General features: G+C 47.7%; 1 protein-coding gene across 2 annotated transcripts in view; it reads right to left on the bottom strand.

Moving 5' to 3' along the window:
* Positions 1-368: 368 nt before the first annotated feature.
* cldnd1a (claudin domain containing 1a) overlaps positions 369-14,127 on the bottom strand; it is an 18,065-nt gene continuing 4,306 nt past the window's right edge. For both annotated transcript variants that reach the window (XM_077229752.1, XM_077229750.1), the window contains 2 exons: positions 14,073-14,127; positions 369-1,305 (listed from right to left, as the gene is read on the bottom strand). The exon at positions 14,073-14,127 is cut by the window's right edge and continues 83 nt beyond it. In XM_077229752.1, the coding sequence (XP_077085867.1) occupies positions 1,085-1,305; positions 14,073-14,127 (276 nt within the window). In that variant the 3' untranslated portion in view covers positions 369-1,084. The remainder of the gene's footprint in view (positions 1,306-14,072) is intronic.

The following is a 14,127-nucleotide window of genomic DNA, read 5'->3' as shown; positions in this document are numbered from 1 at the left end:
CGAGACCCTCAGACACACATGATCACGGCCGCAGTCCATCCTGACCTGCAGGTACAGAACGATGAATCTGTGTTTGTGGAAACGTTGCTGCTGATGAACGGCAGGGTAAATACTCTCTCTCTCTCTCCCTCTCTCTCCACTCAGGACAGGGACTTCTGTCTCCTCCACCCTGGAGATCCCATGTTCCTGTCCTTCACCGGAGAAACTCTGCGCTACAGAGGGAAAGAAGCGCTCTATCCATTCTTCATAAACGAGGCTGCGTACTACGAGAAGGGTGTAGCTCTTTCCCTCGCCAGGAAGAGAAGAGTGGAGATTCCTTCAATCCGCTCAGACACACAGAGATGAACAGATGACAGAAAACATCAACATGAGTTTGATGAGTTTATTACTGATGAAAACTGAACACTGCATGTATGAAAAACAGTCAACCTTAAGATGTTCAGAAAAACATAAAATTTCTACATGTTTGGTGAACAGATGATGTTTCTAGATCATCTAATACATCAGTGATACTGTATCCCACAATGCAGTGCAACTGAGCTTCCATTTCCAGTGTGACGAATGAACAGGAAGCAATATCAATCACAAAGACTGACAACTATCATCACATACAGCTGTTTTATACCTTGTTAGAAATGACCAAAAAAAGTTTACAGAAATAAATAAAAATTATTTTAATAAATAGGATTAATATATTAAATGCAGAACACATCAGAATTCCTGGCTGTTCATGCTGATTCACTAAAGCTAAAACTCCAGAAGTCAAGCTGTTTTTAAAACGGAGGAAAATCCTGAAGTTTGATATCACAGATTCACAAGCACTGAGGGAAAGTTTATCTGTGCTCAAACTAATACACACACACACACACACACACACACACACACACACACACACACACACACACACACACACACTCTCACACACACGTAAGGGCTCATTATCTCTTGAAAGTGCATCTGACATTCTCAAAACACAAATGTTTCTGACTAACAGTTGTCGCTCTTAAACACTGAGGACATTTATGTACAACAGATTCAGTGTTCACTGTAGCTTCCATCACTGATCCGGTCTGTCATCCGTGATTTAAGCCACTCTGTACACAGTCATGCGGTCGTAGCTCTGGCTGTGACTGCGAGCTGCCCACATCAGCAGCGCGGAGGCCATCATGTGCAGCGGAGACGCGACGAGCGCCAGATACAGAGACCAGCCTAGAGAGCCATCCACGCGATCCGGCAACACAGACACGCGGTGCAGCAAGTCTGTCCCAGCCAGGAAACAGCAGACTGTGGCCAGAGAACACACACCTGAGGACAGAAACAGCATCAGAGGGATGATGGACAGCAGAAACAGCATCAGAGGGATGAAGGACAGAAACTGCATCAGGGGGATGATGGACAGAAACAGCATCAGGGGGATGATGGACAGAAACAGCATCAGGGGGATGATGGACAGAAACAGCATCACAGGAATGAAGGACAGAAACAGCATCAGGGGGATGATGGACAGCAGAAACAGCATCAGAGGGATGATGGACAGAAACAGCATCAGAGGGATGATGGACAGAAACAGCATTAGGGGGATGATGGACAGAAACAGCATCAGGGGGATGATGGACAGAAACAGCATCAGGGGGATGATGGACAGAAACAGCATCACAGGAATGAAGGACAGAAACAGCATCAGGGGGATGATGGACAGCAGAAACAGCATCAGAGGGATGATGGACAGAAACAGCATCAGAGGGATGATGGACAGAAACAGCATTAGGGGGATGATGGACAGAAACAGCATCAGGGGGATGATGGACAGAAACAGCATCAGGGGGATGATGGACAGAAACAGCATCAGGGGGATGATGGACAGAAACAGCATCAGAGGGATGATGGACAGAAACAGCATCAGAGGGATGAGGGACAGAAACAGCATCAGGGGGATGATGGACAGAAACAGCATCAGAGGGATGATGGACAGAAACAGCATCAGGTCAAGTCAAGTCAAGTCAAATATATTTATATAGCGCTTTTCACAATACAGATTGTATCAAAGCTGCTTCACAGTATCAATCAAAACAACTTAACAATGTTTGTTTATTACTGGAAAAAAAGACATCCTATTTTGGTAGAGCTGATCAATGGTATGATTGGTTAATTAATTTGAATATCCCCAGCATCAGAGCGATGATGGACAGCAGAAACAGCTTCAGAGGGATGAAGGACTGAAACAGCATCAGAGGGATGAAGGACAGAAACAGCATCAGAGGGATGATGGACAGAAACAGCATCAGAGGGATGTTGGACAGAAACAGCATCAGAGGGATGTTGGACAGAAACAGCATCAGAGGGATGATGGACAGAAACAGCATCAGGGGGATGATGGACAGAAACAGCATCAGGGGGATGATGGACAGAAACAGCATCAGAGGGATGATGGATGAAAGGAACAGCAACAGAGGGATGAAGGACAGAAACAGCATCAGAGGGATAAAGGACAGAAACAGCATCAGAGGGATGATGGACAGCAGAAACAGCATCAGAGGGATGATGGACAGCAGAAACAGCATCAGAGGGATGATAGACAGCAGAAACAGCATCAGAGGGATGAAGGACAGCAGAAACAGCATCAGAGGGATGAAGGACAGCAGAAACAGCATCAGAGGGATGAAGGACAGAAACAGCATCAGAGGGATGATGGACAGCAGAAACAGCATCAGAGGGATGAAGGACAGAAACTGCATCAGAGGGATGAAGGACAGCAGAAACAGCATCAGAGGGATGATGGACAGCAGAAACAGCATCATAGGGATGATGGACAGCAGAAACAGCATCAGAGCGATGAAGGACAGAAACAGGATCAGAGGGATAAAGAACAGCAGAAACAGCATCACAGGGATGAAGGACAGAAACAGCATCAGAGGGATGAAGGACAGCAGAAACAGCATCAGAGGGATGAAGGACAGCAGAAACAGCATCAGAGGGATGAAGGACAGCAGAAACAGCATCAGATGGATGAAGGACAGCAGAAACAGCATCAGAGGGATGAAGGACAGCAGAAACAGCATCAGAGGGATGATGGAGAGAAACAGCATCAGAGGGATGATGGACAGAAACAGCATCAGAGGGATGATGGACAGCAGAAACAGCATCAGAGGGATGATGGACAGCAGAACAGCATGAGAGGGATGATGGACAGCACAAAACAGCATCAGAGGGATGATGGACAGCACACAACAGCATCAGAGGGATGATGGACAGCAGAAACAGCATCAGAGGGATGATGGACAGCAGAAACATCATCAGAGGGATGATGGACAGCAGAAACATCATCAGAGGGATGATGGACAGCAGAAACAGCATCAGTGGGATGATGGACAGAAACAACATCAGAGGGATGAAGGACAGAGACAGCATCAGAGGGATGAAGGACAGAAACAGCATCAGAGGGATGATGGACAGAAACAGCATCAGAGGGATGATGGACAGAAACAGCATCAGAGGGATGAAGGACAGAAACAGCATTAGAGGGATGATGGACAGAAACAGCATCAGAGGGATGATGGACAGAAACAGCATCAGAGGGATGAAGGACAGAAACAGCATCAGAGGGATGATGGACAGCAGAAACAGCATCAGAGGGATGATGGACAGCAGAAACAGCATCAGAGGGATGATGGGCAACAGAAACAGCATCAGAGGAATATTGGAGAGCAGAAACAGCATCAGAGGGATGATGGACAGAAATAACATCAGAGGGATGAAGGAAAGAAACAGCATCAGAGGGATGAAGGACAGAAACAGCATCAGAGGGATGATGGACAGCAGAAACAGCATCAGAGGGATGAAGGACAGAAACAGCATCAGAGGGATGATGGACAGCAGAAACAGCATCAGAGGGATGATGGACAGCAGAAACAGCATCAGAGGGATGATGGGCAACAGAAACAGCATCAGAGGGATATTGGACAGCAGAAACAGCATCAGAGGGATGATGGACAGAAACAACATCAGAGGGATGAAGAACAGAAACAGCATCAGAGGGATGAAGGACAGAAACAGCATCAGAGGGATGATGGACAGCAGAAACAGCATCAGAGGGATGAAGGACAGAAACAGCATCAGAGGGATGAAGGACAGAAACAGCATCAGAGGGATGAAGGACAGAAACAGGATCAGAGGGATGATGGACAGAAACAGCATCACAGGGATGAAGGACAGAAACAGCATCAGAGGGATGAAGGACAGAAACAGCATCAGAGGGATGAAGGACAGCAGAAACAGCATCAGAGGGATGAAGGACAGAAACAGCATCAGAGGGATGATGGACAGCAGAAACAGCATCAGAGGGATGAAGGACAGAAACAGCATCAGAGGGATGAAGGACAGAAACAGCATCAGAGGCATGATGGACAGAAACAGCATCAGAGGGATGAAGGACAGCAGAAACAGCATCAGAGGGATGATGGACAGCAGAAACAGCATCAGAGGGATGATGGACAGCAGAAACAGGATCAGAGGGATGATGGACAGAAACAGCATCACAGGGATGAAGGACAGAAACAGCATCAGAGGGATAAAGGACAGCAGAAACAGCATCAGAGGGATGATGGAGAGAAACAGCATCAGAGGGATGATGGACAGAAACAGCATCAGAGGGATGATGGACAGCAGAAACAGCATCAGAGGGATGATGGACAGCAGAAACAGCATCAGAGGGATGATGGACAGCAGAAACAGCATCAGAGGGATGATGGACAGCACAAAACAGCATCAGAGGGATGATGGACAGCACAAAACAGCATCAGAGGGATGATGGACAGCAGAAACAGCATCAGAGGGATGATGGACAGCAGAAACATCATCAGAGGGATGATGGACAGCAGAAACATCATCAGAGGGATGATGGACAGCAGAAACAGCATCAGTGGGATGATGGACAGAAACAACATCAGAGGGATGAAGGACAGAGACAGCATCAGAGGGATGATGGACAGAAACAGCATCAGAGGGATGAAGGACAGAGACAGCATCAGAGGGATGATGGACAGAAACAGCATCAGAGGGATGAAGGACAGAAACAGCATCAGAGGGATGATGGACAGAAACAGCATCAGAGGGATGATGGACAGAAACAGCATCAGAGGGATGAAGGACAGACACAGCATCAGAGGGATGAAGGACAGAAACAGAATCAGAGGGATGATGGACAGCAGAAACAGCATCAGAGGGATGAAGGACAGAAACAGCATCAGAGGGATGATGGACAGCAGAAACAGCATCAGAGGGATGATGGACAGCAGAAACAGCATCAGAGGGATGATGGGCAACAGAAACAGCATCAGAGGGATATTGAACAGCAGAAACAGCATCAGAGGGATGATGGACAGAAACAACATCAGAGGGATGAAGAACAGAAACAGCATCAGAGGGATGAAGGACAGAAACAGCATCAGAGGGATGATGGACAGCAGAAACAGCATCAGAGGGATGAAGGACAGAAACAGCATCAGAGGGATGAAGGACAGAAACAGCATCAGAGGGATGAAGGACAGAAACAGGATCAGAGGGATGATGGACAGCAGAAACAGCATCAGAGGGATGAAGGACAGAAACAGCATCAGAGGGATGAAGGACAGAAACAGCATCAGAGGGATGAAGGACAGAAACAGGATCAGAGGGATGAAGGACAGAAACAGCATCAGAGGGATGATGGACAGAAACAGCATCAGAGGGATGATGGACAGAAACAGCATCAGAGGGATGAAGGACAGCAGAAACAGCATCAGAGGGATGAAGGACAGAAACAGCATCAGAGGGATGAAGGACAGCAGAAACAGCATCAGAGGGATGATGGACAGAAACAGCATCAGAGGGATGAAGGACAGAAACAGCATCAGAGGGATGAAGGACAGAAACAGCATCAGAGGGATGAAGGACAGAAACAGCATCAGAGGGATGAAGGACAGAAACAGCATCAGAGGGATGAAGGACAGAAACAGCATCAGAGGGATGAAGGACAGAAACAGCATCAGAGGGATGAAGGACAGCAGAAACAGCATCAGAGGGATGAAGGACAGCAGAAACAGCATTAGGGGGATGATGGACAGAAACAGCATCAGGGGGATGATGGACAGAAACAGCATCAGGGGGATGATGGACAGAAACAGCATCAGGGGGATGATGGACAGAAACAGCATCAGAGGGATGATGGACAGAAACAGCATCAGAGGGATGAGGGACAGAAACAGCATCAGGGGGATGATGGACAGAAACAGCATCAGAGGGATGATGGACAGAAACAGCATCAGGTCAAGTCAAGTCAAGTCAAATATATTTATATAGCGCTTTTCACAATACAGATTGTATCAAAGCTGCTTCACAGTATCAATCAAAACAACTTAACAATGTTTGTTTATTACTGGAAAAAAAGACATCCTATTTTGGTAGAGCTGATCAATGGTATGATTGGTTAATTAATTTGAATATCCCCAGCATCAGAGCGATGATGGACAGCAGAAACAGCTTCAGAGGGATGAAGGACTGAAACAGCATCAGAGGGATGAAGGACAGAAACAGCATCAGAGGGATGATGGACAGAAACAGCATCAGAGGGATGTTGGACAGAAACAGCATCAGAGGGATGTTGGACAGAAACAGCATCAGAGGGATGATGGACAGAAACAGCATCAGGGGGATGATGGACAGAAACAGCATCAGGGGGATGATGGACAGAAACAGCATCAGAGGGATGATGGATGAAAGGAACAGCAACAGAGGGATGAAGGACAGAAACAGCATCAGAGGGATAAAGGACAGAAACAGCATCAGAGGGATGATGGACAGCAGAAACAGCATCAGAGGGATGATGGACAGCAGAAACAGCATCAGAGGGATGATAGACAGCAGAAACAGCATCAGAGGGATGAAGGACAGCAGAAACAGCATCAGAGGGATGAAGGACAGCAGAAACAGCATCAGAGGGATGAAGGACAGAAACAGCATCAGAGGGATGATGGACAGCAGAAACAGCATCAGAGGGATGAAGGACAGAAACTGCATCAGAGGGATGAAGGACAGCAGAAACAGCATCAGAGGGATGATGGACAGCAGAAACAGCATCATAGGGATGATGGACAGCAGAAACAGCATCAGAGCGATGAAGGACAGAAACAGGATCAGAGGGATAAAGAACAGCAGAAACAGCATCACAGGGATGAAGGACAGAAACAGCATCAGAGGGATGAAGGACAGCAGAAACAGCATCAGAGGGATGAAGGACAGCAGAAACAGCATCAGAGGGATGAAGGACAGCAGAAACAGCATCAGATGGATGAAGGACAGCAGAAACAGCATCAGAGGGATGAAGGACAGCAGAAACAGCATCAGAGGGATGATGGAGAGAAACAGCATCAGAGGGATGATGGACAGAAACAGCATCAGAGGGATGATGGACAGCAGAAACAGCATCAGAGGGATGATGGACAGCAGAACAGCATGAGAGGGATGATGGACAGCACAAAACAGCATCAGAGGGATGATGGACAGCACACAACAGCATCAGAGGGATGATGGACAGCAGAAACAGCATCAGAGGGATGATGGACAGCAGAAACATCATCAGAGGGATGATGGACAGCAGAAACATCATCAGAGGGATGATGGACAGCAGAAACAGCATCAGTGGGATGATGGACAGAAACAACATCAGAGGGATGAAGGACAGAGACAGCATCAGAGGGATGAAGGACAGAAACAGCATCAGAGGGATGATGGACAGAAACAGCATCAGAGGGATGATGGACAGAAACAGCATCAGAGGGATGAAGGACAGAAACAGCATTAGAGGGATGATGGACAGAAACAGCATCAGAGGGATGATGGACAGAAACAGCATCAGAGGGATGAAGGACAGAAACAGCATCAGAGGGATGATGGACAGCAGAAACAGCATCAGAGGGATGATGGACAGCAGAAACAGCATCAGAGGGATGATGGGCAACAGAAACAGCATCAGAGGAATATTGGACAGCAGAAACAGCATCAGAGGGATGATGGACAGAAATAACATCAGAGGGATGAAGGAAAGAAACAGCATCAGAGGGATGAAGGACAGAAACAGCATCAGAGGGATGATGGACAGCAGAAACAGCATCAGAGGGATGAAGGACAGAAACAGCATCAGAGGGATGATGGACAGCAGAAACAGCATCAGAGGGATGATGGACAGCAGAAACAGCATCAGAGGGATGATGGGCAACAGAAACAGCATCAGAGGGATATTGGACAGCAGAAACAGCATCAGAGGGATGATGGACAGAAACAACATCAGAGGGATGAAGAACAGAAACAGCATCAGAGGGATGAAGGACAGAAACAGCATCAGAGGGATGATGGACAGCAGAAACAGCATCAGAGGGATGAAGGACAGAAACAGCATCAGAGGGATGAAGGACAGAAACAGCATCAGAGGGATGAAGGACAGAAACAGGATCAGAGGGATGATGGACAGAAACAGCATCACAGGGATGAAGGACAGAAACAGCATCAGAGGGATGAAGGACAGAAACAGCATCAGAGGGATGAAGGACAGCAGAAACAGCATCAGAGGGATGAAGGACAGAAACAGCATCAGAGGGATGATGGACAGCAGAAACAGCATCAGAGGGATGAAGGACAGAAACAGCATCAGAGGGATGAAGGACAGAAACAGCATCAGAGGCATGATGGACAGAAACAGCATCAGAGGGATGAAGGACAGCAGAAACAGCATCAGAGGGATGATGGACAGCAGAAACAGCATCAGAGGGATGATGGACAGCAGAAACAGGATCAGAGGGATGATGGACAGAAACAGCATCACAGGGATGAAGGACAGAAACAGCATCAGAGGGATAAAGGACAGCAGAAACAGCATCAGAGGGATGATGGAGAGAAACAGCATCAGAGGGATGATGGACAGAAACAGCATCAGAGGGATGATGGACAGCAGAAACAGCATCAGAGGGATGATGGACAGCAGAAACAGCATCAGAGGGATGATGGACAGCAGAAACAGCATCAGAGGGATGATGGACAGCACAAAACAGCATCAGAGGGATGATGGACAGCACAAAACAGCATCAGAGGGATGATGGACAGCAGAAACAGCATCAGAGGGATGATGGACAGCAGAAACATCATCAGAGGGATGATGGACAGCAGAAACATCATCAGAGGGATGATGGACAGCAGAAACAGCATCAGTGGGATGATGGACAGAAACAACATCAGAGGGATGAAGGACAGAGACAGCATCAGAGGGATGATGGACAGAAACAGCATCAGAGGGATGAAGGACAGAGACAGCATCAGAGGGATGATGGACAGAAACAGCATCAGAGGGATGAAGGACAGAAACAGCATCAGAGGGATGATGGACAGAAACAGCATCAGAGGGATGATGGACAGAAACAGCATCAGAGGGATGAAGGACAGACACAGCATCAGAGGGATGAAGGACAGAAACAGAATCAGAGGGATGATGGACAGCAGAAACAGCATCAGAGGGATGAAGGACAGAAACAGCATCAGAGGGATGATGGACAGCAGAAACAGCATCAGAGGGATGATGGACAGCAGAAACAGCATCAGAGGGATGATGGGCAACAGAAACAGCATCAGAGGGATATTGAACAGCAGAAACAGCATCAGAGGGATGATGGACAGAAACAACATCAGAGGGATGAAGAACAGAAACAGCATCAGAGGGATGAAGGACAGAAACAGCATCAGAGGGATGATGGACAGCAGAAACAGCATCAGAGGGATGAAGGACAGAAACAGCATCAGAGGGATGAAGGACAGAAACAGCATCAGAGGGATGAAGGACAGAAACAGGATCAGAGGGATGATGGACAGAAACAGCATCACAGGGATGAAGGACAGAAACAGCATCGGAGGGATGAAGGACAGAAACAGCATCAGAGGGATGATGGACAGCAGAAACAGCATCAGAGGGATGAAGGACAGAAACAGCATCAGAGGGATGAAGGACAGAAACAGCATCAGAGGGATGATGGACAGCAGAAACAGCATCAGAGGGATGAAGGACAGAAACAGCATCAGAGGGATGATGGACAGAAACAGCATCAGAGGGATGATGGACAGAAACAGCATGAGAGGGATGAAGGACAGAAACAGCATCAGAGGGATGAAGGACAGCAGAAACAGCATCAGAGGGATGAAGGACAGCAGAAACAGCATCAGAGGGATGAAGGACATCAGAAACAGCATCAGAGGGATGAAGGACAGAAACAGCATCAGAGGGATGAAGGACAGAAACAGCATCAAAGGGATGAAGGACAGAAACGGCATCAGAGGGATGATGGACAGAAACGGCATCAGAGGGATGATAGACAGAAACGGCATCAGAGGGATGATGGACAGAAACGGCATCAGAGGGATGATGGACAGAAACACCATCAGAGGGATGATGGACAGCAGAAACAGCATCAGAGGGATGAAGGACAGAAACAGCATCAGAGGGATGATGGACAGAAACAGCATCAGAGGGATGATGGACAGAAACAGCATCAGAGGGATGATGGACAGAAACAGCATCAGAGGGATGAAGGACAGAAACAGCATCAGAGGGATGAAGGACAGAAACAGCATCAGAGGGATGAAGGACAGAAACAGCATCAGAGGGATGAAGGACAGAAACAGCATCAGAGGGATGATGGACAGAAACAGCATCAGAGGGATGAAGGACAGAAACAGCATCAGAGGGATGAAGGACAGAAACAGCATCAGAGGGATGAAGGACAGAAACAGCATCAGAGGGATGAAGGAGAGAAACAGCATCAGAGGGATGAAGGACAGAAACAGCATCAGAGGGATGATGGACAGAAACAGCATCAGAGGGATGATGGACAGAAAAAGCATCAGAGGGATGATGGACAGAAACAGCATCAGAGGGATGAAGGACAGAAAAAGCATCAGAGGGATGATGGACTGAAACAGCATCAGAGGGATGAAGGACAGAAACAGCATCAGAGGGATGAAGGACAGAAACAGCATCAGAGGGATGATGGACAGAAACAGCATCAGAGGGATGATGGACAGAAACAGCATCAGAGGGATGAAGGACAGAAACAGCATCAGAGGGATGGTGGACAGAAACAGCATCAGAGGGATGATGGACAGAAACAGCATCAGAGGGATGAAGGACAGAAACAGCATCAGAGGGATGAAGGACAGAAACAGCATCAGAGGGATGAAGGACTGAAACAGCATCAGAGGGATGAAGGACAGAAACAGCATCAGAGGGATGAAGGACAGAAACAGCATCAGAGGGATGATGGACAGAAACAGCATCAGAGGGATGAAGGACAGAAACAGCATCAGAGGGATGATGGACAGAAAGAGCATCAGAGGGATGATGGACAGAAACAGCATCAGAGGGATGAAGGACAGAAACAGCATCAGAGGGATGATGGACAGAAACAGCATCAGAGGGATGAAGGACAGAAACAGCATCAGAGGGATGAAGGACAGAAACAGCATCAGAGGGATGAAGGACAGAAACAGCATCAGAGGGATGATGGACAGAAACAGCATCAGAGAGATGATGGACAGAAACAGCATCAGAGAGATGATGGACAGAAACAGCATCAGAGGGATGAAGGACAGAAACAGCATCAGAGGGATGTTGGACAGAAACAGCATCAGATGGATGAAGGACAGAAACAGCATCAGAGGGATGAAGGACAGAAACAGCATCAGAGGGATGAGATGAAGGACAGAAACAGCATCAGAGGGATGAGATGAAGGACAGAAACAGCATCAGAGGGATGAAGGACAGAAACAGCATCAGAGGGATGAAGGACAGAAACAGCATCAGAGGGATGAAGGACAGAAACAGCATCAGAGGGATGAAGGACAGAAACAGCATCAGAGGGATGAAGGACAGAAACAGCATCAGAGGGATGAAGGACAGAAACAGCATCAGAGGGATGAAGGACAGAAACAGCATCAGAGGGATGATGGACAGAAACAGCATCAGAGGGATGAAGGACAGAAACAGCATCAGAGGGATGAAGGACAGAAACAGCATCAGAGGGATGATGGACAGAAACAGCATCAGAGGGATGAAGGACAGAAACAGCATCAGAGGGATGGTGGACAGAAACAGCATCAGCGGGATGAAGGACAGAAACAGCATCAGAGGGATGATGGACAGAAACAGCATCAGAGGGATGATGGACAGAAACAGCATCAGAGGGATGAAGGACAGAAACAGCATCAGAGGGATGATGGACAGAAACAGCATCAGAGGGTTGATGGACAGAAACAGCATCAGAGGGATGAAGGACAGAAACAGCATCAGAGGGATGAAGGACAGAAACAGCATCAGAGGGATGAAGGACAGAAACAGCATCAGAGGGATGAAGGACAGAAACAGCATCAGAGGGATGAAGGACAGAAACAGCATCAGAGGGATGAAGGACAGCAGAAACAGCATCAGAGGGATGAAGGACAGAAACAGCATCAGAGGGATGAAGGACAGCAGAAACAGCATCAGAGGGATGATGGACAGAAACAGCATCAGAGGGATGAAGGACAGAAACAGCATCAGAGGGATGAAGGACAGAAACAGCATCAGAGGGATGAAGGACAGAAACAGCATCAGAGGGATGAAGGACAGAAACAGCATCAGAGGGATGAAGGACAGAAACAGCATCAGAGGGATGAAGGACAGAAACAGCATCAGAGGGATGAAGGACAGCAGAAACAGCATCAGAGGGATGAAGGACAGCAGAAACAGCATCAGAGGGATGAAGGACAGAAACAGCATCAGAGGGATGAAGGACAGCAGAAACAGCATCAGAGGGATGATGGACAGAAACAGCATCAGAGGGATGAAGGACAGCAGAAACAGCATCAGAGGGATGATGGACAGAAACAGCATCAGAGGGATGAAGGACAGAAACAGCATCAGAGGGATGAAGGACAGAAACAGCATCAGAGGGATGAAGGACAGAAACAGCATCAGAGGGATGAAGGACAGAAACAGCATCAGAGGGATGAAGGACAGAAACAGCATCAGAGGGATGAAGGACAGAAACAGCATCAGAGGGATGAAGGACAGAAACAGCATCAGAGGGATGATGGACAGAAACAGCATCAGAGGGATGAAGGACAGAAACAGCATCAGAGGGATGAAGGACAGAAACAGCATCAGAGGGATGAAGGACAGAAACAGCATCAGAGGGATGATGGACAGAAACAGCATCAGAGGGATGAAGGACAGAAACAGCATCAGAGGGATGAAGGACAGAAACAGCATCAGAGGGATGAAGGACAGCAGAAACAGCATCAGAGGGATGATGGACAGAAACAGCATCAGAGGGATGAAGGACAGCAGAAACAGCATCAGAGGGATGATGGACAGAAACAGCATCAGAGGGATGAAGGACAGAAACAGCATCAGAGGGATGAAGGACAGAAACAGCATCAGAGGGATGAAGGACAGAAACAGCATCAGAGGGATGAAGGACAGAAACAGCATCAGAGGGATGAAGGACAGAAACAGCATCAGAGGGATGAAGGACAGAAACAGCATCAGAGGGATGATGGACAGAAACAGCATCAGAGGGATGAAGGACAGAAACAGCATCAGAGGGATGAAGGACAGAAACAGCATCAGAGGGATGAAGGACAGAAACAGCATCAGAGGGATGAAGGACAGAAACAGCATCAGAGGGATGATGGACAGAAACAGCATCAGAGGGATGAAGGACAGAAACAGCATCAGAGGGATGAAGGACAGAAACAGCATCAGAGGGATGAAGGACAGAAACAGCATCAGAGGGATGAAGGACAGAAACAGCATCAGAGGGATGAAGGACAGAAACAGCATCAGAGGGATGAAGGACAGAAACAGCATCAGAGGGATGAAGGACAGAAACAGCATCAGAGGGATGAAGGACAGAAACAGCATCAGAGGGATGATGGACAGAAACAGCATCAGAGGGATGAAGGACAGAAACAGCATCAGAGTTAGGGTTAGTTCTGATGATGGACAGATGAACTCTGACCTGCGAGAAGGTGAATGAGGCCGATGAAGAGCGCCGGCGTCAGACTCCCACACAG

This window comes from Siphateles boraxobius, unplaced genomic scaffold, assembly GCF_051911475.1.
Source record: "Siphateles boraxobius isolate OS27281-9 unplaced genomic scaffold, OSU_SipBor_1 132, whole genome shotgun sequence".
In the NCBI taxonomy this organism is placed as follows: Eukaryota; Metazoa; Chordata; class Actinopteri; order Cypriniformes; family Leuciscidae; genus Siphateles; species Siphateles boraxobius.
Note: the sequence above shows the minus strand (reverse complement) of the source record. Positions and strands in the feature narration are given on the sequence as shown.